At 42.5% G+C, this 22,447-nt stretch overlaps 1 protein-coding gene across 29 annotated transcripts in view; it reads right to left on the minus strand.

Moving 5' to 3' along the window:
- Window positions 1-22,447, minus strand: part of Depdc5 (DEP domain containing 5, GATOR1 subcomplex subunit) — a 137,530-nt gene that overhangs the window by 71,903 nt on the left and 43,180 nt on the right. For 20 of the 29 annotated variants that reach the window (XM_076545772.1, XM_076545779.1, XM_076545768.1 and 17 more), the window contains 4 exons: window positions 21,605-21,825; window positions 14,735-14,938; window positions 11,790-11,925; window positions 10,773-10,867 (listed from right to left, as the gene is read on the minus strand). In XM_076545772.1, coding sequence (XP_076401887.1) covers window positions 10,773-10,867; window positions 11,790-11,925; window positions 14,735-14,938; window positions 21,605-21,825 — 656 coding nt within the window. Of the gene's footprint in view, window positions 1-10,772; window positions 10,868-11,789; window positions 11,926-14,734; window positions 14,942-21,604; window positions 21,826-22,447 lie in introns of all 29 variants that reach the window. The other 9 variants (XM_076545767.1, XM_076545762.1, XM_076545763.1 and 6 more) reach the window with 1 other exon arrangement.

Consider the following 22,447-nt stretch of genomic DNA (forward strand, 5'->3'; position numbering starts at 1 on the left):
AGATACTCTGGAATATGGAGAGTTCTCTCAAAAATCAAGAGGAAGAAAATTAACAACCCAATAAATAAGTGAACAAAATTATGTGAATGGACACTTTAAACAGCATATACAGAAGGCAAGTGAGGACATAAAAATAGATTCCACACCAGTTCTCATTCAGGAAACAGTGAATTAAAGAGTGAAATGCCTCTCCACTGGTTTTTGTTTGTTTACTATTTCAAGACACGGTCTCTCGGATCCCATGCTGGTCTCAGACTTGCTCTCCAGGGGAGGATGATCTTGGACTTCTGTTCCTCCTCCTTCTACCCCAGTGCCGAAATTAAAGGCCTGTACCACCAAAGCCAACTTGTTTGTTTGCTTGTTTACTTACTCAATTTTATAAATGTTTTGCCTGGTGCCCACAGAAGTCAGAAGAAGGCATAAGATCCCCTGCAACTTGAGTTACAGATGGTCACGAGCCACCATGTGAGTGCCCCAGTCCTCCAGAAAAGCAACAAGTGCTCCTAACTGCTAAGCCAAGTCTAGTCACCAAGCCCAGGTTTTCTTCTTTTTTTCCTCCTGTTTGGATTTTTTTTTTCCTTTTATTGAAAATAAAAGCCAGGCATGGTGGTACATGTTTTCAATCTTAACACTTGGGTAACAGAGGCAGGTGGATCTCTAAGTTCAAGGCTAACCTGGTCTACAAAGACAAAAAGAGAAACTCTTTCCCCCCCACCCCAAGGGGGAAAAAAAACAGATTTTTTTTTTTCCTCCCTCACATACTATACCTTGATTATGGTTTCCCCTCCCTCTAGTCCTCCCAGTTCCTTCCCACCTCCCTACCATCTGGATCCATCCCTTTTTGTCTCTCATTAGAAAGCAAACATGCTTCTAAGGAATAATATTAAAATATAATATAATAAGATAAAATAAAAACTAACACATCAGAACAGGATAAAACAAACAGAAAAAAAGAGCCCAAGAAAAGGCATAGAAAACAGATATAGATGCAGAGACCCATTCATTCACCATCAGGAATCTCAATGAAAACACTAAACTGGAAGTAACAATATATATTAAAAGGACCTATGGGATAAAAAGAGGGATATACATACATACATATATATATATATTTATATAGGATTATTCATGTAGAAATAAATATATATTTATTATATATAATAAAATAATATAAAAATATATTATATAATACAATAATATAAAAATAAGATAATTTTTTTAAAAAGCCCTGACATGACATTTTAGGATACAGAGCCTCCCAAGACGCCACTGAGCTAGTTTTCTATCTGACTGTTGGCTATCTACTGTGGTGGTATTGTGTTCCCCAAAATATTGTGTACTCTAATAAATTTATCTGGGGCCAGAGAACAGACAGCCACTAGATACAAAGGCTAGAAAATGGTGGCACTCACACCTTTAATCCTAGCATTCCAGAGATAGAAATCCCTCTGGATCTCTGTGAGTTCAAGGCCACATTAGAAATAGCCAAGCATGGTGACACACACCTTTAATCCCAGAAAGCCAGCCTTTAATCCCAGGGAGTGGTGGTAGAAAGCAGAAAGATATATAAGGCGGGAGGACCAGAAACTAGAGGCATTTGGCTGGTTAAGATTTTGGCTGGTTAAGCATTCAGGCTTTTGAGCAATAATTCAGCTGAGACCCATTCCAAATGAGGACTCAGAGGCTTCCAGTCTGAGGAGATAAGACCAGCTGAGGATCCGGCGAGGTGAGATAGCTGTGGCTTGTTCTGTCTCTCTGACCTTCCAGTACTCACCCCAATAAACGGCCTCGGGTTTGATTAATCAATAAGTACTTTTAAGATTCCTGCTACAATCTACTACTGCTAAGCCCCGTTTTTCAAGCAGTGCTAGGGATGGGACCCAGGACCCAGCACTCGTACCAACTGAGCTACATTGCAATCCCATTTGCTGTTTAAATAGGTTATCGATACATAATTCAGGTAGATATGTGCTTAGCAGACACAAAGTTCTAGCTTCAGTCTCCAGTACAAAAAGTAAAAAGGCAGAAGGATGAAAAGGTGATCTGTCAAGATTCCCTAACTGCCGTGACACTGCTAGACAGCACAGAGAAGTGATTGATACAGCGACAAGGTCTCACAACTGTGCTTAAAACAAAATCCTGCAGAGCCAGAGGAAAGCCCACAGAGACATTATTCCTGAGAAGCATGACTCATGTGTGAATCAGGCCCAATCACAGGAAGTCTGAGTCACACTTGAGTACCTGCAGACGGCAGAAACTCCAAGCCAAAGGAGGTAGAGGAAGGGCCACAGACGTGGTTTTCTTGCATTTTCTGTTGTTTTTTAGTAAGTGAAATGTTTCTTAGCTATGTATTTCAACTCTATCTTGTACCAAAACAAAGACAATTTTTGGGTTTTTGTTTTGTTTTGTTTTGTTTTGTTTTTTTTTTTTTGAGACAGGGCTTCTCTGTGTAACACTCTTGGCTGTCCTAGAACTTGATTTGTAGACCAGGCTGGCCTCAAACTCAGAGATCTGCCTGCCTCTGCCTGATTGCTGGGACTAAAGGTGTGCAAAATGATGCCTAGCTCCAAAACAAGGATTCTAAGTTTTATTCTTAACAAGCCTAAGCTACTGTTGACCCTGATGCTGTGGGGACACTAAGCCAGGTTGGTAGGTTTTGTTTTGTTTCATGTCATATTTTAACAGGAAATAAAATGTCACATTACATCAAATTGATGAAGTGCCTGTGATCATATAATTTCTTTAGAAGCTCCATATATTCTTGCTGTTTCCAAAAGTCTATTTTAATTTAGCCTGTTAGTAGAACCTAAGGCAGAAGTTCTGCAAAACTCAGATACAAACTCTGATGCAGCATCTCCTAGTTTTCTGGTAATACTTGGCAACTCCTGAGGTATGACTATCTTGCTAGATTTCTGCCAGGCAGGAAGAAATGTTATGAAATGTTCAATGATTATGGCAATGCAGAGAGAGAGCTGTGGCACATGGCACTGGCTAAGGCATCTTCTTTCTCCCTATGCTAATGGTGTTCTTGACTGGCATGATCTTTGACAACCACTGCAGTAGTGGTGGCTGTGGGCGCCCCCAGGAGGTAAGGAACTGCAGGAGGTAGAGAGCCACACCTGGCCTTAGCTGGTGGTACATCTTCATGTCATGGCCCACATCTGATACTCTTCTCCTTTATATTCTCCTTGGCATCTGCTGACTCAGATGTGCCTTCCCCAGGCCTGGTTTGCTTTCTTAATTCATGAAGCTGTTATCCCTTTCACAAGTGTTCACTGAACTATGCAACCACAGACCCAGGTTGCTTTATTTTTAAGGGTTGTTTGTTCTTGTTTTTGTCTATTTTAAGGTTTTGGGTTGTTTTTTATTTTGTTTTGTTTTTGCACTATTAGGGATCAACACCGAGACTTTGTGCATGCTATGCAAGTGGTCTATTGTTGAGGTACACCCATATCCCTGATGCAGGTTGTTTTTTATCACAACACATTCCTTTATATAACATGTCCTAATTTAGTAAAGATGTGAAAACCACACTGCATTCGAATGATTCACAGTCCAACTCCTGGTGAGAGGGCTTTCTCTCATCCTTGTTATCACATATAGGAACTGCTTCAAACAGAATCCCAAAGGAATAAGTCAGAGGCCACTGAGGTTATGAAAGTTGGTGTCTTCATAATTTTTGTTTCTTGTCAATATTGTTCCAAGTTCAATGAACACTTCTGAAAGGGGTAACAGCTTCATGAATTAAGAAGGCAAACCAGGCCTAGGGGGAAGGTACAAAAGCTAAGAGCACTTGGTGTGCAAGCATGCGGACTGAGCTCAAATCCCTAGAACCCGCACTTGGTTTTGTTTTGTTTTTAAAGCCAAGTGTGGTCAAGAACATATCATGTTCTAGATTAACCAGGAATACAAAGTAAGAGCCTGCCAAAGAAAGGAAGGAAGGAAGGAAGGAAGGAAGGAAGGAAGGAAGGAAGGAAGGAAGGAAGGAAGGAAGGAAGGAAAGAAGGAAGGAAGGAAGGAAGGAAGGAAGGAAGGAAGGGAAAAGAGAGAGAATAAAGCATATTCCATAAAGATTATGGGTGGGTGCTATGGATATTGATCGATGCTGTGAATGTGTTGCTGATTTGGTTGATAAATAAAATGCTGATTGGCCAGTAGCCAGGCAGGAAGTATAGTATAGGCGGGATAAGCAGAGAGGAGAATACCGGGAGTGGAAGGCTGAGTCAGGAGATGCTGCCAGCCGCTGCCATGAGAAGTAAGATGTAAAGTACCGGTAAGCCACAAGCCACATGGCAACTTATAGATTAATAGAAATGGGTTAATTTAAGATATAAGAACAGATAGCAAGAAGCCTGCCATGGCCATACAGTTTATAAGTAATATAAATCTCTGTGTGTTTACTTGGGTCTGAGTGGCTGCAGGCTCCAGTGGGACTGGAGAAATCTCCAGCTACTGGTGGCTTGAAAGAAATCCACTTTAAAACAAAGCAAAGGGCTATGAAGATGGCATCTGGGGGGCTCAGCTCACAAGGGTGGGGGAGCAGACACGGAAGGACTGGGAAGTGAGTGTGATCAGGGTACATGGTGTGAAATTCCCAAAGAATCAATAAATTATATTGTGGGGGGAAGAAATTGTTACAACACTGGCTTAGCATGTAACATACACAAAGCTCTGGCTCTGATCCTCAGCACTGCAGATGAAAACAAAATATACCCATCTAACATATATTTTTCAAGTACATACTCTGTGCCAGAACTACCTTAAGCTCTGGAGATATAGCGTGAGTAAAACAAAAATGTTTGTTCTAACAGAGCTTATAACAAACATAAGAAGTAAAAAAGACTTAGATGTCAGGTGGTGCTATAGAGAATTATCAGGTAGGAAGTGTGTGCAGAGTCAGGGTAGAGCACAACTCAGTGAGGGCCTGAAAGACACCTGGGTACAGCTTAGTGGCAGAGTACCTACCTGGCTAGAAAATGCAAAGTCCTGAATAATGACAAACCAACCATGAAAGAAGTGAGGGAGCAAGCTGTGGGTAGGGTAGAAGGGTGATCACAAAACTGATCATCCAATTCAGGACACTTTTGAGAGTGAAAGAGGACAGCACATTAATTACACAGGTTAACAAGTTCAAACAAGACTTTCTGGCAAATTTAGACATATAGATTTTAGCCCTAAGGCTCACTGGGGCAAGAACACAGCAGAGGGGAGAGCAAGAGAAAGGACTGAGATTCTGAAAGTGCCTGAGCTATCAGGGGAACCACATGAGGGTAAAGAGATGAGATTTGAAGCTAACCAGGGAAACATGACCCTAGGGGCTCTGTTAGCGACTGCAATGCCAAAGCTACTAAATGTTAGTTGAGAAGCCCTTAGAGGGCTTTGTATAACTAAGTTTTATGATCTGACTTCTACTTTAGAATATTTACCCTGAATCAATCTGTTATTGTTATATAAACGATAGAATGGGCTGGAGAGATGGCTCAGCCCTTAAGAACACTGTTCTGCAATCATGAGTGCTAGAGTTCAGATTCCAGCATCCAAATCAAGACAAGCACTCCTCCCTGCAAATGCCTGTAACCCCAGCTCCAAGAGGGGTGAGGAAAAAGGACCTCTGGCTTCTAAACTAGCTGAGAAGGTATGAGTCCTAGGTGCAAGGACAAATCCATGCTGTGGGATGGTCTTCTGTACACTGTAAATGTGTGTTACTCTCATTGGTTAATAAATAAAGCTGTTTGGGCCAATAACCAGGAAATTAAAATAAGGCTGGGTGGGAAAGCCAAACGGAGATATAGGGAGAAGGGCAGAGTTGGGCAGATGCCAGCCAGATGCTAAGGAAGCAAGACATGTAAAAACTGAGGTAACAAGCCACCAACCATGTGGCTAAACATAGATAAGAACTATGGGTTAATTTAAGTTTAAGAGCTAGTTAGTAATAAGCCTGAGCTACTAGCCAAACATTTATAAGTAATATTAAGTCTCAGAGTCAAGTATTTGGGAAACAGCTGCTGGGTATTTGGGAGTTGTTGGTGGGACAGAAACTTCTGTTTATAGATCCAGCCACAAATATATGGATGAAGAGTAATAGAAGAGGACACCTGATGCCCTTACCTGCCTCTGCATGTACACAATTGTGTACATCTCCCCCAATATATGCTTAAATACTGCACATACACATATACACACAAACACAAATAAATAAACACATCTTTAAGAAAGAAAATAAACAGAAGGAAAGAGCCAAAAAGAAAGCTAGCAGACTACTACACCCAAGTAAAAGACAACACCTTAGGCTAGGATAGAACCACAAAGAAAAGTTTCTACATATACCCTAAGAGAGCCTGGATACTAACTGTTATTATTGTATCATGGGAATAAAAATTATGAAGATTTAATCTAATTTCCTTTTGTGCTCATTAATATGATTTATCAGGTAGCCTTGGTTCAAAAATAAAACTCAATTCCCATGTGGTTACTGTTGAAGAATATTAGCTGAGCCGGGTGGTGGTGGTGCACGCCTTTAATTCCAGCACTCAGGAGGCAGAGGCAGGCAGATGTCTGTGAGTTCGAGGCCATCTTGGTCTACAAAGTGAGTTCCAGAACAGGCTCCAAAACTACACAGAGAAACCCTATCTTGAAAAACCTTAATATATATTAAGCATGAGATGGAAAGGAAACCTCAAGGAAAATATATATATAGTAGCTGAAGATGTTACATTTGTTTATGCTGTGGAATATTTGTTTAATGATGCAAAGATGTGTTGCATTCTTTTATGTTGCATTTGTTTAACTCTGTGAAGCTGTGTTACTTTGCCTGTCTAAAACACCTGATTAGTTTAATAAAGAGCTGAATGGCCAATAGCAAGGCAGGAGAAAGGACAGGCAGGGCTGTAGGCAGAGAGAATAAATAGGAGAAGGAATCTGGGAGCGGGGATCTAGGAGTGGAAAAAAAGGAGCAGGAGGAGGACATCAGGGGCCAGCCACCCAGCTATAAAACAAGCTACAGAGTAAGAACTAAAAAAGGTATACAGAATAGAGAAAGGTAAAAGCCCAGAAGCAAAAGATAGACAGGATAATTTAAGAAAACCTGGCTAGAAACAAGCCAAGCTAAGGCTGGGATTTCATAAGTAAGAATAAGCCTCTATGTATTTATTTGGGAACTGGGTGGCAGGACACCAAAAGAGCCCAAAGAATAAAAAAACCCAACTATAGGTTATGGACTACTTCCTGATGACCTCTGGCCCTTTTCAAAACTTATGTTATAAGTCATAAGGGGATAGGCAAGAAAAGGGTAACCTCTTATAACTGTATCACCCTGACCAGGAAAAACAACCCAAGGAGCCCATAGTTTCTAAGAAGCTAAACACTGTAGAATACACACAAGTACACACATACACACATACACAAATACTCAAGTACAAATTAAACAATAATTTTGTAAGTCATTCTAAAACTTCTTACATGACAGTGTAGTCTTTGAAATAAAACTTCATTTGTAAATAAACATGCCAAACACTATGAAGAGACAAATAAGAGTAAACACCTTAAGTCTGTGGAGAGAGAGATATGAAAGCAGTGGGGTCACCATGTACCAAGTCGTGCAATTGGGATCAGGTCAGGAGCTGTGTGGAAGCATGTCTAACATCTCTCAGGAAAGCATGAGATGGAAAGGAAACCTCAAGGAAAAGCTTCAAACAAGGAGGCACATTTGGAGCTGAACCATCATGGAAAGTGGATGTTTTCAGGCAGAATAGGGCTTGCAGACAGGAAAGGAGCTTATTCTACATTGTGATGATGAGATGACACACAGAAATATGAAGACCATAGCTGGGATATAAGAAAAACCCATGTATTATTAACAACACCCCCTATCTGTTGACCACTCATGTCTGCTAGGCACTGTTCTAAGCATTCATATGGTTGTCACATTTATTTTTAGTTTTTGTTAACATTTTCATAAAATTCCCTTCACAATGAAGAAACTGAGGTGTAAGAAGTTAGAAACTGGCCCAAAGCACTCACTACTCATTAGAGGTGGAACAAGCCTCATGTCCTAAGATTCTAGAACTTGTACTCTTTCCATACTCAACACCTTGTTAAAGTGGAGTCAAGTGAAGACACGAAGGGACACAGGAGAGAGGTGATGACTGGTGTCAAGAGCCATAAAGAGCCACTGAAGGCTGTGCATGTGAGAAGAAAAAGCTGGTCAGATCTGCAATTTGAAACACCTCATTGGTGACAGCATGGTAGTTCCCTGAATGAGAAAGGAACAGGACAGGAAGAGCTACTGTGATGATCCTGAACAGAGACAACAAAGGCCTGCACAAAAGCCACAAGTAGCGAGCTGAGGAGCCAGCCTCAGGACAAAGGAGCAGAAGAGAAGGAAGGGTGGGCAGACGATACCACATCCATGATGGGGCATCTGCCACCCAAGCAGAGTAGTCCATCCGCTAGGCAGACTGACAACTTAGGAGCCCAAGAGGAAAAGGTGAGCCAGAGAGCCAGGCTGCAAGCAAATGCTGTCCCAGTGCCTGCCTGTCTGTGTGCACATGTGTGCCAGGAAACTCTCAGCTAAGAGGATCCGGGTTCAATTAAATCTTCCTGCTTCTGGTCACTGGTCAAGCTAGCTCAAGGAACAGTCCATGGAACACCAGAACAGCCTTCCTCAGTAACCTTCTACACCCCAAAGCCAGGAAAACTCAAATTTTGGTTCCTAAAAACAAGCTTCCTAGTTTAGCAAAGTAATAGAAATATTGCCTTTGTAACATTCTGCAGGCACTTTAGGAAATCTTGCAGCCCTGTAATATTTAAGCACCCTGAATATATGACATAAAAATATGGGGCTGGAGAGATGGCTCAGTGGTTAAGAACACTGGCTGTTCTTCCAGAGGTTCTGAGTTCAATTCCCAGCACCCACATGGTGGCTCACAACCCTCTGTAGTGAGATCTGGCGCCCTCTTCTGGTATGTAGGCATAACACTGTATGCATAATAAATAAAATCTTTAAAAAAAAATAGCTCCAGAGCCCCAAACTTTTACTTGTTTCTCATTTAAAATGAATGAATCGAATGAGATTGAAATGATTTGGGGATTCTATTGCCAACTCACTCCTCAAGTTTAATCACTTTTCCATGGGCTCTAGGAATTTAGTCAGATCACTCTACCAGTGACCAAGGAACAGTATCATTAACCACCCCACTTTTTTTCTTTTGTTCTGTGCATCAATGTTTTGTCAAGGGTTTTGGGTCCCCTGAAAATGGAGTTACAGACAGTTGTGAGGCAACATGTGGGTGCTAGAAATTGAACCTAGGTCCTCTGGAAGGGCAGTCAGTACTCTTAACTGCTGAACCATCCTCCAGCCCTTATTAAACCCCTTTACACAGCTTTACTTTCAAAAATCTTAAGATGAGTTCTAGAAATGCAAGTCAATTTATAGGACATAGACATGTTGAAGTAGTACTATTTTGTTGTTTCAATTTTTCCACACTCATCTTGTAAAATACTTGCTTTGCAGAAAAGGTACCTATCTAAACGCATGTTCCTTTAACATCCTTAAAAGGCATTCTGAGTAGAGTGCTCAAATGAGGATGTCTGCACTGCTGTGAGAAACTGTTATCTGTATCTCTAAGCTTCCAATTGACCATATAATCTGTGTCTAGTAATATATGCCTTCCTGGGATTACTAAATTATACAGGTGTTTCTAGAAGAGTACAAACCAAGATGGTACTCCACCCATCACCTGCACTTGGAATCTGTAGCTTCTAACTTTCCATCCAACAAATTTCTATCCCTTTAAGCCTGAGATACTCTTCAGCATAACTACTAACCTCTCTCTACCCTCTCTCTTTTTTGGACAGTATCTTATTATATAGCTTTGGCTGGTCTAGAACTCACAATGTAGACCAGGCTGGCCTCAAACTCAGAGGGCTCTGCGTGGCTCTGCCTCTAGAGTGCTGGGGTTAAAGGTATGTGCCACTCATCTTACAGGCCACAGGAAGTCGACCAGCAGTCATACTGAAGGGAAGCTTGAGCAAAGACCTCAAAGCCCGCCCCCACAGTGACACACTTCCTCCAACAAGACCACACCTCCTAAAAGTGCCACTCCATTGGGGGCCGTTTCCTTCCACACCACTACAGTTACTATTTTAACCACTGTAAGTGCACCGAGTACACTCACACTCTGTACAACCACCAGAATTATCTATAGAAACCTGTGCGTGGGGGTGGGGTGCAGGAGGAGGCAGGGGAGGGAACAGGAGGAGAGAGGGAGAAACTGCAGTTGGGATGTAAAAGAAGTGAAAAATTTTTAATTAATAAATAAAAAAAGAGAAGAAAAAAAAAAGGTATGTGCCACTACCCACAGGCATCGTTCTCTTTTATGATGCTATGACAGAAATCACAATATTTCCCTAAGGATCGTTTCTATATGAAGGTGCATTTGTTCCCCAGGCCTAGCAGTCCAAAGTGCCTGTAAAACAGACTACTCCTACTTTGGTCTGTGGTGCTGCCCTCAACACCTCACAGCCCTCAGTCAGGACTCCCTGACGAAATGATGATAAATATGTCTTGACCAACATGTTCTCAGCTAAAAATGTAATGTGCAGCCCATTTATAATTCCATGCATTATACAGTATTGCTTCTAAATAGGTCACCCCAGATTGTGGCTGAAATGATCCCAAAAATAGACCTGGTCTGCTTTTCTGGCCTTTATGTCACTTCTAGATGTGAGCCTGCTCTGAGCATCCCAACTCTATTATTTCTTGGATGAGTTACCTGCACCACTGTTGCTAAGCAGGCTGACAGAAAGCTCTTCCGTTCCACTGAAGTTCAAGGACATGCTGTCACCAGGCTGGCGGGAAGTGCTGTGCCTGCAGAGAACAAAGCCAGGCCGCCTGGCTTAATTAATGTAGATCATCACTTTTTTTCCCTGCACACCCTGTACCCTAGTGCGTAGGGGAGAGGGTAAGTGGAGAGAGGAGGGCCCATGAAAAACAGGCCTGAACATTCAGTCGCACAGGCTGGCAACCCTTAGGATCCATACCTCAAACCATCATGCGGTAGTTTTATTTGTGTGCCAGCCCTGCAACCCTGGCTGCTCACCTACCCCCATGCTATACCACTTCCCCTTTCTGCACTATGCCTCCCCCTTAATAACAAAGGAAGGATACAAAATGATGAAATGGATGCACCAGAGTTAATCTAGTAAAGGGCAACGCACAGTCCAGACCTCCACATGAACATCCCCCAGCAAAGAGGATGTCCAGTGTCCAAAGAAGGGGCCAAGGCTGCTTTTTATCAAGTGCTTCCTAAAGCAATTTAGGACCATAAGTCCAGGTTTAAACCAGGGTCCTGCTCATCAAGGCTTAAATGACTTTCTTCCTATACTGACTCTTCAGATACTCTGTAAGACATTCAGAGCTTTTGTTCAAAAACCAATATGCCAAGTCACAGGGAAGCTGTCTAAGAGAACAGCATGTAACAACTGCCCCAGCATGCCATAGGCAAACCCTAAGATAAAAGAGATATCTCATTTTCATCCTTGACCAAGGTTTGGAAGAAAATTAAGTTCACAGAAATGTAAGCTCAAAACCAACCTAAAGCAGGGCCTTGGTAATATTACAGGGAAAATATCAGGCTGTTTGCTTTTACCCTTTGCCCAGGGATGGTAATGATGCTGGGTGACAAAGGAGGACCTGACCAACGTGTTCTAAGTCACAAATGTGTCATTTTATCAGCAGTCTGTTCAGCACTGTCCTGGGCTACCTTCCAGAGTACTGTGCAAATCCTCACCTTCCGGCAGCTTCATGATATGCCAACTCCAACAGCTCTGCAGAGGAGTGGGTGGGGTCCCTCTGCCTGTTGCCCTGCAGCTCTGCCATGTTCTGCCGGGTTTGATGATGGATCTGGATGGCCTCTCCGGATGGTCCTACCCAGACAGAGAACCACTGAATGTCATTCCGACCTGACCGCTCATGCTGCACACGAAGACATCACTCTTCCTTCTCTCCAGCTGCTAGGTCACTGGAGAGATCTGACAAAGAGCACAGCGAGGGATTGCAGGCTCCCACAGAAGACTCTTCTGCCCACGCTATATATATCTGGGACTATATGCTGGGACTCTCAGTTTCATGAATACTATTGAGATGCCACACAGAAATAGACAAGTACAAAAGGATAAAAAGATGAAAAGGGAAGGAAAATAACAATGAAATAACAAGCCAGGTGGCGGTGGCGCATGCCTTTAATCCCAGCATTCAGGAGGCAGAGACAAGTGGATGTCTGTGGGTTCGAGGCCAGCCTGGTCTACAGAGCTAGTTCTAGGACAGCCAAGGTTACACACACACACACACACACACACACACACACACACAAAAAAAAAAAAAAAAAAAAAAAAAAAAAAAAGAATAACAAGATAGACATGGTGGTACACACCTTCACTTGAGAGGCAGAGGCAGGCAGATCTCTGAGCTAAAGGCTACAGAATGAGCTCCAGGACAGTCAGGACTACCCAGAGAAACCCTGTCTCCAAAAAAAAAAAAAAAAAAATCAGAAAATAACAGTAGGAATCTAGGATGCTTAAGCACTAAAAAGACAGAATAGGAGAGGTTGGAGTTAGTCATGTCTACTAAAAGGCAGTTCCTGGAAACACACAAAAAGGCTACCAAGGATTAAAGGAAAATGTATCTGGGGAGAACAAATACCTATGAATCCCAAATGTGAAAGAGGTAAAAGTGTGTGGAGCTCAAGAGACTGGGTAAGACGGGAAAGAGCCTCTGAGGGTGGGAATGAGGAGCTAGAAGACCGGGCTGCCGGGTGAAGAAGGGTCAGGTGTTCAAGAGAATAAGCAAAGTAAACAGTGTCTGGAGACTAGTTGTTGTTTTTAGTGATGTGGGCATGAAGGGTGGAGTAGGAAGATCACAAAGAGCTGAAGGTCGTAGCAGAAAGTTCTTTTAAGAGTTTTTAGCTGGGGCTGAAGAGATGGCTCAGTGGTTAAGAGCATATATATTGTTCTTTCAGAGGACCCGAGTTCAATTCCCAGTACCCACATCAGGCAGCTTACAACTGCTTGTAACTCCAGCTCCAGGGGATGGCCCTAACCTCAGATACATGCACATATACAGACATACACATAAATAAATAATAATAATAAAATTAAAAAAAAAAAAAGCGTTTTTAGCCTAGGGGCTGGGGAGATGGCTCAATCAGTAACATGCTTGCCAAGCAAGCATGAGGACCTGAGTTCAGATCCCCAGCATCCATGAAGTAGGCATGATATTATGTACCTATAACCCCAGTGCTGAGGAGACAGAGCAGAATTCTTGGCGCTTGTTGGGAAGCAGTCTAGCCTATCAGTGAGCTCTAGGTTCAGTAAGAGAGCCTGTCTCCAAAACTAGGAGGAACAGAAGACACTCTGGCCTCCACATGCAAGAGCATGAGTGTGTGAAAGCATGTGTACATGCACACACACACACACACACACACACACACACACACACACACACACACACACACACCTATGCAAAGAGAGAGATTTCAGCCTGGGCCTGGAGATGTAACTCAAACTGAGACAGTTCTTGCCTAGTATGTACGGAAAGCAGGAAGCTCTGGGTTTGATCCCCACCACTGCATGAACAGGCCATGGTTGTGGTGATCATAAGTTCAAGGTCATCCTCCTTACATGGCTGGTTCAATGCTAGTCTGAGCTATATGAGATCCTGTTTCAAAAATAAATAAAAAGCAAGAGCAAACACAAAAGTGAGAAACAAAGATACCTCAAAATAAATCTTGTAGGAATAACAAAAAGGGGGGGGGGGACCAGAAAGAAACAGCTTGTGTGATTCTAGCAGACAAGGGCCAAAAGAGGTTTGGAATGGCCTCCAACTGCAGCCAAATAAATAAACTGGCTTTACTCCACATTTTGTATTTACCTGTAAACAGTAAAATCAAATGTCAAAGAAAATAACCAGATATTTCTAATCATTCAGGAGGACCATTCCTATTTAAAAACAAAACAAAACAAGAAAAACAAACAAACAAACAAAACACACATAATGGAGCCTAATACATCTATTCCTTCCTGGCCCAGCAAGAACCCATTAAGTTGAAGTTTAATTTAAAGTACAGCTTTATAAATTCTTTTTTTTTTTTTTTAATTTTTTTGTTTTGTTTTTCAAGACAGGGTTTCTCTGTGTAGCTTTGCGCCTTTCCTGGAACTCACTCTGTAGCCCAGGCTGGCCTCGAACTCACAGAGATCTGCCTGCCTCTGCCTCCTGAGTGCTGGGATTAAAGGCGTGCTCCACCACCGCCCGGCCGTAGCTTTATAAACTCTTACTGTCATCTTCTTAAGGCCAAAACAGAGTAAAAAGATGGGCTAGAATAAAAGTGAAGTAAAAAGAATTGTTTCTTCTTCACCCCTCAGAGATCCCTGAGAAATGACAAAGTAGCATAAATGCAGCTTAGAGGAGCAGTGTGTGAAAACGAGGGACGGAAAGCTGGTGTGAAGCACAGTCCCTTTCAAGCAAACACTCAAAGCCCTTAGGTTAACACAGCTGGGCAGTTACAGAGCTTGTTCTCAAGTGTGTCTTCAAGATCCTCCTGAGGACCCTGTGAAAAGCCCAGGAGGCATGTCCACCTCACTGGTGGAACCAAGAGGTTCACAGATGTCGAGGCACTTGACACATGGACCAGAGCTAGGAACTCACAGTCCAAGGCTCTTTCCTGAGCAGCCAACTTACCTACAGGAAAAGTGTGCATCCAGCGCCTTCTGTTGGATGTGAGCTTCATGGGCATTCTTGAGGGGGCAAAGGGGTTAATCAGTGCTCTCTGAGGTGTGTATCCACCGGGCCGAACATGGAGCATGGACTCTGCACTGCCCACATGGAACCTCCCTGGCGCACTAGAGTCCCGCTGTGGTGGTTCTATCATGTTCTCCAGGACATCTGCTGTCAATAATAGGATAGAACACAAAGACAAAACACAAATCCACAATGAAATCAGAATTAAGTCAATCGATGAGTCAAGACCAGCAAAAATCTAGGACATCATAAATACCAGGAAGTAAGAGAAATAAGTAAAATTGTGAAACTATAAAGAAATAAAACATGCTTAGATTTATTTTTCAAATATTTTGAAGACCTGACCCAGTGAAGACACACAAATCTAATGGATTCCTATATTTTGTGGGGGTGACTGGGAACACTAAGCTGGATGCAATGAGTAATGACAGAACTTGAGTTATCTCCCTTGGGAATGGGGTCATCATATTCTCTATGTGGACAAGACAATAAAAAAATTGATGTTGAGCCAGCTGTGACAGTACACACCTTTAGTCACAGAACTTGGGAGGCAGAGACAGGAAGATCTGAGTCCAAGGCCAGCCTGACCTACATAGTAAGTTAGAGGCTGGCCAAGACTGCATAGTAAGACACTGCCTCAACAAGTTGTAAACAAACAAACAAACAAATAAATGAAAGCTGTTTGGTGAACAGACTAGCTCACTAAACCCATTTGATTTTGAGAATACAAGGCTAGAATCCCTCTCCATTTGCACTGAAACCAAATGACATAAGTTCCAGCCAAAGAACACGTCTAGTCCATTCATGGACAAGACAACAGCTATGTATAAGCATCATCTCCATATCTTTTCCTCTTCCATGGCAACTTTGGAAATCAATGACGATGATGGCATCATAGGATAAAAGGAATCTTGAGTTCCTCAATGATTAAGAGGAGCCCCACACTGAACCTGTGTAATGAGAGAGGTGTAAAGCAATCACATGTCATTGTGTTAAATTAAAGAAATGTTCTTAAGGAAAAAGGATAAAGAATGTGTTCATGCTTGGCCAGGCAAGGAAATGTTATATTTAGATTCAACCTATCCTGTGCAATGGCCTATAACAGAGATGGAGACAGCAAGCTATATAACCTGATGTAAAGATCTAAGAAGGGAAACCCAGGGGAACCAAGTCCCTTTTTGTGCATCCCATGTCCAGGAAACAACTAGGCTGATTAAAGAGTGTCATCAAGTGGGGCTGGAGAGATGGCTTGGCAATTAAGAACCCTGTCTATTCTTCCATGGGACCAGAGTTCAATTCCCAGTACCCAAATGGCAGCTCACAACTGTCTGTAACTCCAGTTCCAGGGGATCTGACACACTCACAGAGACATGCATGCAGGAAAAACACCAATGTGCACATGATAAATAAACATTTTTTTAAAAAGTGGCATCAAGGAATATTTTAACCAGACATGGTGGCTTCCATCTGCAATCTCAGCACTTGGTAGGCTGAGGCAGAAGGATCATTATGAGTTTGAGGCCAGCCTAGGCTACAGTGTGACCCTGTCTTTAGAAGGATGAGAACAACAACAAAAGATACCTAGGAAGGCGGCTCAGTGCTTGCCCTATAAGTATCAGATCTGAGTTTGGATCTCTATGACCAACAGCTTCAATGGTACATGCCTGTAATCTGAGCAAAGGAGAAATGGGAAGTGGAGACAGATACCTGGAGCTACTGGCCAACTAGCCTAGCTTATTTGGTAAAATTCAGGCTAATCAAAAGCCATGCTGTTTATTTGTTTGTTTTTAAAGATGTATTTATTTATTATGCATACAGTATTCTACTTGCATGTGTGCCTGCAGGCCAGAAGAGGGCATCAGATCTCATTACAGATGACTGTGAGCCACCATGTGGTTGCTGGGAATTGAACTCAGGACCTCTGGAAGAACAGCCAGTGCTCTTAACCTCTGAGCCATCTCTCCAGCCCCAGCCATGCTGTTTTTACATTTTATTTATTATTACAGTGTGTGGGGACATGAGTGTCAAAGGACACATGTGGAGACCCAAAGACAAATTCTGTGGAGTTGGTTCTCTCCTTTCATCTTTGAGTTCTAGAAACAGAACCCAGGACATCAGGTTTATACAGAAAATTCCTTTACTAGCTGAGCCATCTTGCCAGCCCCCAAAACACAAGTTTCAAACAAAAAGTGGAAGGTACCTGAAGAGCAAAATCCAAGGTTGTCTTTTGACCTCCACATGTGAACTCGCATGTACCCACAAAGCTGTCCACTAAACATATATACTCATTCACATATAATTTTTAATAAATGTTTCAATCATCATTATCTAATATCTAGCATGAAATCTCCTATATCATTGTAATATTTCACCTTTGAATCTGATTTGTATTTTGCATACAATTATAGAGTAGTCAAATCACCACAAAAATCCTGTCACTAGACATAGCGATGTATGCCTGTAATTCCAATATCAGAAGGTGTAGTAGGCAGGAAAACAGCCAAAGACCAGTCTGGGCCAGGCAGTGACGGCACATGCCTTTAATCCCAGCACTCGGGCGGCAGAGGCAGGCGGATCTCTTCTGAGTTTGAGGCCAGCCTGGTATATAGAGTGAGTTCCAGGACAGCCAGGGCTACACAGAGAACCCTGTCTCAAAAAAAAAATTCTGTGGTGGGAACATGAAACCAAGGGCTCATCTATGGACAGAACTGGACCCTCCAACTGACTGCCTCAATTTCCCCAGTGGATTTTTTTTTTTTAATTAAGAAATTTTCTATTCACTTTACCCCAGTGGATTTCTGCTAGATGTGTGTAAACCTTTGATGATGGTACCTTTGTTTGCTCTCTTAATCAGATTACTCCAGGGGGCTGGAGAGATGGCTCAGCAGTTGAAAGCACTGGCTACTGCTCCAGAGGTCCTAAGTTCAATTCCCAGTACCCACGTGGTGGCTCACAGCCATCTCTAATGGGATACAGTGCCCTCTTCTGGCCAGCAGAGGAACATGCAGACAAAGCACTCATATACATAAATAAATTAAAAAAAAAATCAGGTTACTCCAGTGTTTGCTGACTGCTGTAAACTGGTTTGAAAATGTTTCCTGTCGTCTGGTGCTTCTATACACACGTTCTTTACTCCTTGACTTTTGTTGCTCATCTAATAAACTCACTCATTCGAAACTGAAAGTACAGTTGTTACAGATCATTCTCTGAACCACAGAGAATACACTGTAAACTAATGAACTGGTGCTTTGATTTATCAAGTAAGAAAGAATATGGCCTGATTAATTACTATGGAAATCAAAGAAGAAACTCAGCTAGGTAAGATGGTGCACATCTATAACCCCAGCACTGAGGCGGTTAAGGCAGGAGGAGATTGCTGTTAAGTTCAAGGCCAACCCAGGGAATAGTGAAATGAGACTGTCTCAAAAAGGGGCCGCCAAAGTGGGACCGAGTCCTGTGCTCATTGCATGAGTTTGCTGTTTGAAAGCTGGAGTTTATGCAGGGACACTTGGCTCAGTCTGGGAGGAGGGGACTGGACCTGCCTGGACTGAGTCTACCAGGTTGGTCGCAGTCCTTGGGGGAGGCTTTGCCATGGAGGAGGTGGGAATAGGGGGTGGGCTAGGGGGAAGGAAAGGGGGTGGAAGGGGGGAGAACAGGGGAACCCATGGCTGATATGTAGAACTGAATGGTATTGTAAAATAAAATAAAAGGACCTCTTCTTCCCTTTAAAAAAAAAAAAGGGGGGGGGCCGCCAAGATGGCTCAGCAGGTGAAGGTACTTGCCACTAAGTCTAAGTCTGATCTCGAAGGCACATACGGTAGAAGGACTACAAGTGAATTTGAAGCCAGCCTGGGCTATATGAGACCTTGTCTCAAAAAAGCAAGAAAGACCATTTTAAAAGAGCATTCTTTGTAAAGAAAATGTAACTTTTCTTTAAGTTAATGTAGGTGGCATAGGTTATACTCTCTAATCACATAAATAAATACCTGCTTCTTTTTCCTTGGAAATTTCAAGCATTCAGCCAGTTTAAAAAAAAAGAAAAAGAAAAAGAAAAAGAAATCTAACCATCAACAATATTCATAGGCCCTAAGCATAGCATCATAGTTCCTCATTGATGAATTTGTCCTGTTGCCAAGTGCTTGGGTCCCAGGAACTGAAAGTTTCCTGTTAACATACTGGGTCCTGGAAAAACTGCCCTTCCTATAAGGGCTCCTTCTAGGCCAAGAGGGGACAACTGTGTACATCCACATTCCTAAGGCTATAAACACAAATCAGGTTGGGTATGCTTCCCATCTACATATTCTTTTTTTTTTTTAAGATTTATTTATTATGTATACAGTGTTTTGCCTGCATGTATGCTTGCAAGATCTCATTACAGATGGTTGTGTACCACCATGTGGTTGAACTGAACTCAGGTCCTCTAGAAGAGCAGCCCGTGCTCTTAATCACTGAGCCATTGCTCCTGCCCCCATTTACATATTCTTAAGTAATGAAATTATGGAGGACAATGGTTAGTGGAGGAGATAGCTGTTGTGGGATGGTCTGTATGTCAAATTGCTCTGATTGGTCAATAAATAAAACACTGATTGGCCAGTGGCTAGGCAGGAAGTATAGGTGAGACTAACAGAGAGGAGAATTGAGAGAATAGGAAGATGGGAGGAGTCACTGCCAGCCGCCACCATGACAAGCAGCATGTGAAGATGCCGGTAAGCCACGAGCCAGGTGGCAAGGTATAGATTTATAGAAATGGATTACTTTAAGCTATAAGAACAGTTAGCAAGAAGCCTGCCACGGCCATACAGTTTGTAAGCAATATAAGTCTCTGTATTTACTTGGTTGGGTCTGAGCGGCTGTGGGACTGGCGGGTGACAGAGATTTGTCCTGACTGTGAGCTAGGCAGGAAAACTCTAGCTACAGACAGTTTTAAAGGGTGGGACGAGGGAAGCTCTTTGTATTCTGTTGCTGTACTGGGGATAGAACTCAGATCTCTGCATGCTGGGCAAATGCTCTATTACTAAATGGCATTCCTAAACACAAACTTTTTGGTTTTTACTTTTAATTTTGAGAGAGTGCTACATCATTACTCAGGCTGACCTTGAACCACCATGTAGCCAGGCAGGCACTGAACTTGTGACCCTCCTGCCTTAGCCTCCCCAGTAGCTGGGATTATGGACCTGTGTCACCAGGCCTGGCTACAGAATCATCCTGTGTCTTTTTTATTTTGTTTTTTCTAGACAGGGTTTCTCTGTGTGGCCCTGGCTGTCCTGGAACTCGGTCTGTAGATCAGGCTGGCCTCGAACTTAGAGACCCACCTGTCTCTGCCTTGCCTCTGCCTCCTGAGTGCTGGGTGGAGTACACCACCACCACCACCACCACCACCACCACCATGGCAACCACTGCCTGGCTAAACTGTGAATTTAAAGTGAACCCAGTCTAGAGTCCAGCCAGAGCCTGCTGTTTCTTCTCTGTTGTACTCTGAAGTCCCTATGACCCTGAAATAAGCCAGCCTTTTTTTTTTTTAATTAAATAGGTTCTCACAGTGTATCACTGTATAGCTTCAAGTGACCTGGCACTCACTAAGTAGACCATGCTGGCCTTGAACTCGCAGAAATCCACAACCCCAGTGATGGGACTAAAGGTGTGCACTATTATTCCTAGCTAAACCAATTCATTTAAAAGGCTAAAAAAATAGAATAAAAATTAAGCATAATAAAATCAGAGAGGGAGAGAGAATATATGTCATGTTTGGGTGTTTGTGAGAGACTGATTCTAAAAGTCTTTCCATCTGTCCCACTGTGGATATTAAATCCCTTATAGAGAAGGATAGTATTTGCATATAACCTACATATATACTTCAAATAATTCTTGAATACTTATAACAACTAAAACAATGTAAATACCGTGTAAGTACTTGCTATTCTATATTATTTAAGAAATAGTAAGAATAAAAAGTATGATTATGTTCAGTATAAACTTTTTGTATGTGTATAGGTATTTTGCCTGCATGTATGTCTAGGTACCACATACATGTTGAGTACCTTCAGAGATCAGAAGAGGGCAAGGAATCCCCCGGAACTGGGGTTATAGATGAAGTTGTAAGCTATCATGTGGGTGCTGGGTATCAAATCTAGGTCCTTTCCAAGAGCAGCAAATGCTCTTAACTGATGAGCCAAGTCTCCAGCCCCCAGTACAAATATTTTTTAAAAATAGGTATTTCTTTTAATCCACTGTTCATTTAATGTATGGATACACAAATCTATGGATTTAATATGAACTGGACCTGGTGACAAGGTCTATAAATGTAACTAATTCTGAAGGCTGAGGCAGGAGGATGGCAGGATCAAGGCCTATCAAGGCTATAGGGAGAGTTCAAGTCCAGCCTGGGCAACTTAGTGAGACCCTGTCTCAAAATTTAAAAAAATGCAAAAAGACCTGGGATATAACTCAGTGGTATGGCACTTGCCTTGAGTTTAACCTCCATTACTGCAAAGAAAAAGGCATAAATATGCAAAGCCAACTACAGAGGACACAGTTATTTTAAATATGGCACAAACTGAGATGTGAAAAGAACAAACCCCTTTAACCTTAGGCCTAAAAAGACCCTGTAGATGATGTACAAAAGGTTAGAGACAAAAATAGTCTAATACACATGCAACACCTAATATGAACGTACCCACTCACTGGCACGGAAATAACTAAAATATGAGACTTCTACCCCACTCCAATCAATCGCTGTCACTCCCAGGCCCCACACTGCAAAGAACCTGTCCCCAGCCCTTCCCTGCTCTGTCTGCGCTTCAGGGCTCTGACCTCGGGTGCTGGTGTAGCCCAGCGAGCTGCTGACTTCATACTGGTGCAGGTGGGGGTGAGGGATCATCAGGATGTTGGTGCTCTTGCCCAGGGAGCTATCATCAGAAGCTTGGCTCCTCACTTCCTCAGTGGGCAGTGCGCGGCTTGGTAGGGAAGGGCTGGACGAGACATCACAGGAGCTGGCACTTTTGCGATTATGATTCTCCTGTTCTCTCACAGACCTGACATACAAGAGACAAATTACCACCATGAAAAGAACATTTCAACTTTGAGTTAAAATATCAATGATAATCATTAGCTATATATAGCCAGGAAACCAATGTTAAAATTTTCAATGTGGGAAATAATGCTAGCCTGAACAACAAAGTAAGATTTCATCTCAAGACGAAAAAAAAAGGCATGGTGGTTTATATCTAATCCTGGCAACTGAAAGGCTGAGGCAGGAGGATCACCATGAGTTCAACAGGGTATGTGCATGTGACTGTAGGTGCCCGGATCAGATCCCCCTAGAGCTGGAGTTACAGGAAATTGTGAGAGGGCCAATGTTGCGGCTGGGAACTGAACTCAGGTCCTCTGCGAGAACAGTATGTGCTCTCAACTGATGAACCATCTCTTAAGGCTCTACAAAAAATTATTTGTTAAAAATGTATACTCAAGTTGGGCTGAAGAGATGGACCAATGGTTAAGAACACTTGCTTCTCTTGCACAGGACCAAAGTTCTGTTCCTATCAGCCACATTAGCTGGCTTACAACTGTCTGTAACTAAAGTCCCAGGAGATCCAATCACCTCTTCTGACCTCATCAGATACTGCATGTGCAGACACAGATGAAGGCAAAACACCC

This window comes from Peromyscus maniculatus, chromosome 10, assembly GCF_049852395.1.
Source record: "Peromyscus maniculatus bairdii isolate BWxNUB_F1_BW_parent chromosome 10, HU_Pman_BW_mat_3.1, whole genome shotgun sequence".
Lineage (NCBI taxonomy): Eukaryota > Metazoa > Chordata > Mammalia > Rodentia > Cricetidae > Peromyscus > Peromyscus maniculatus.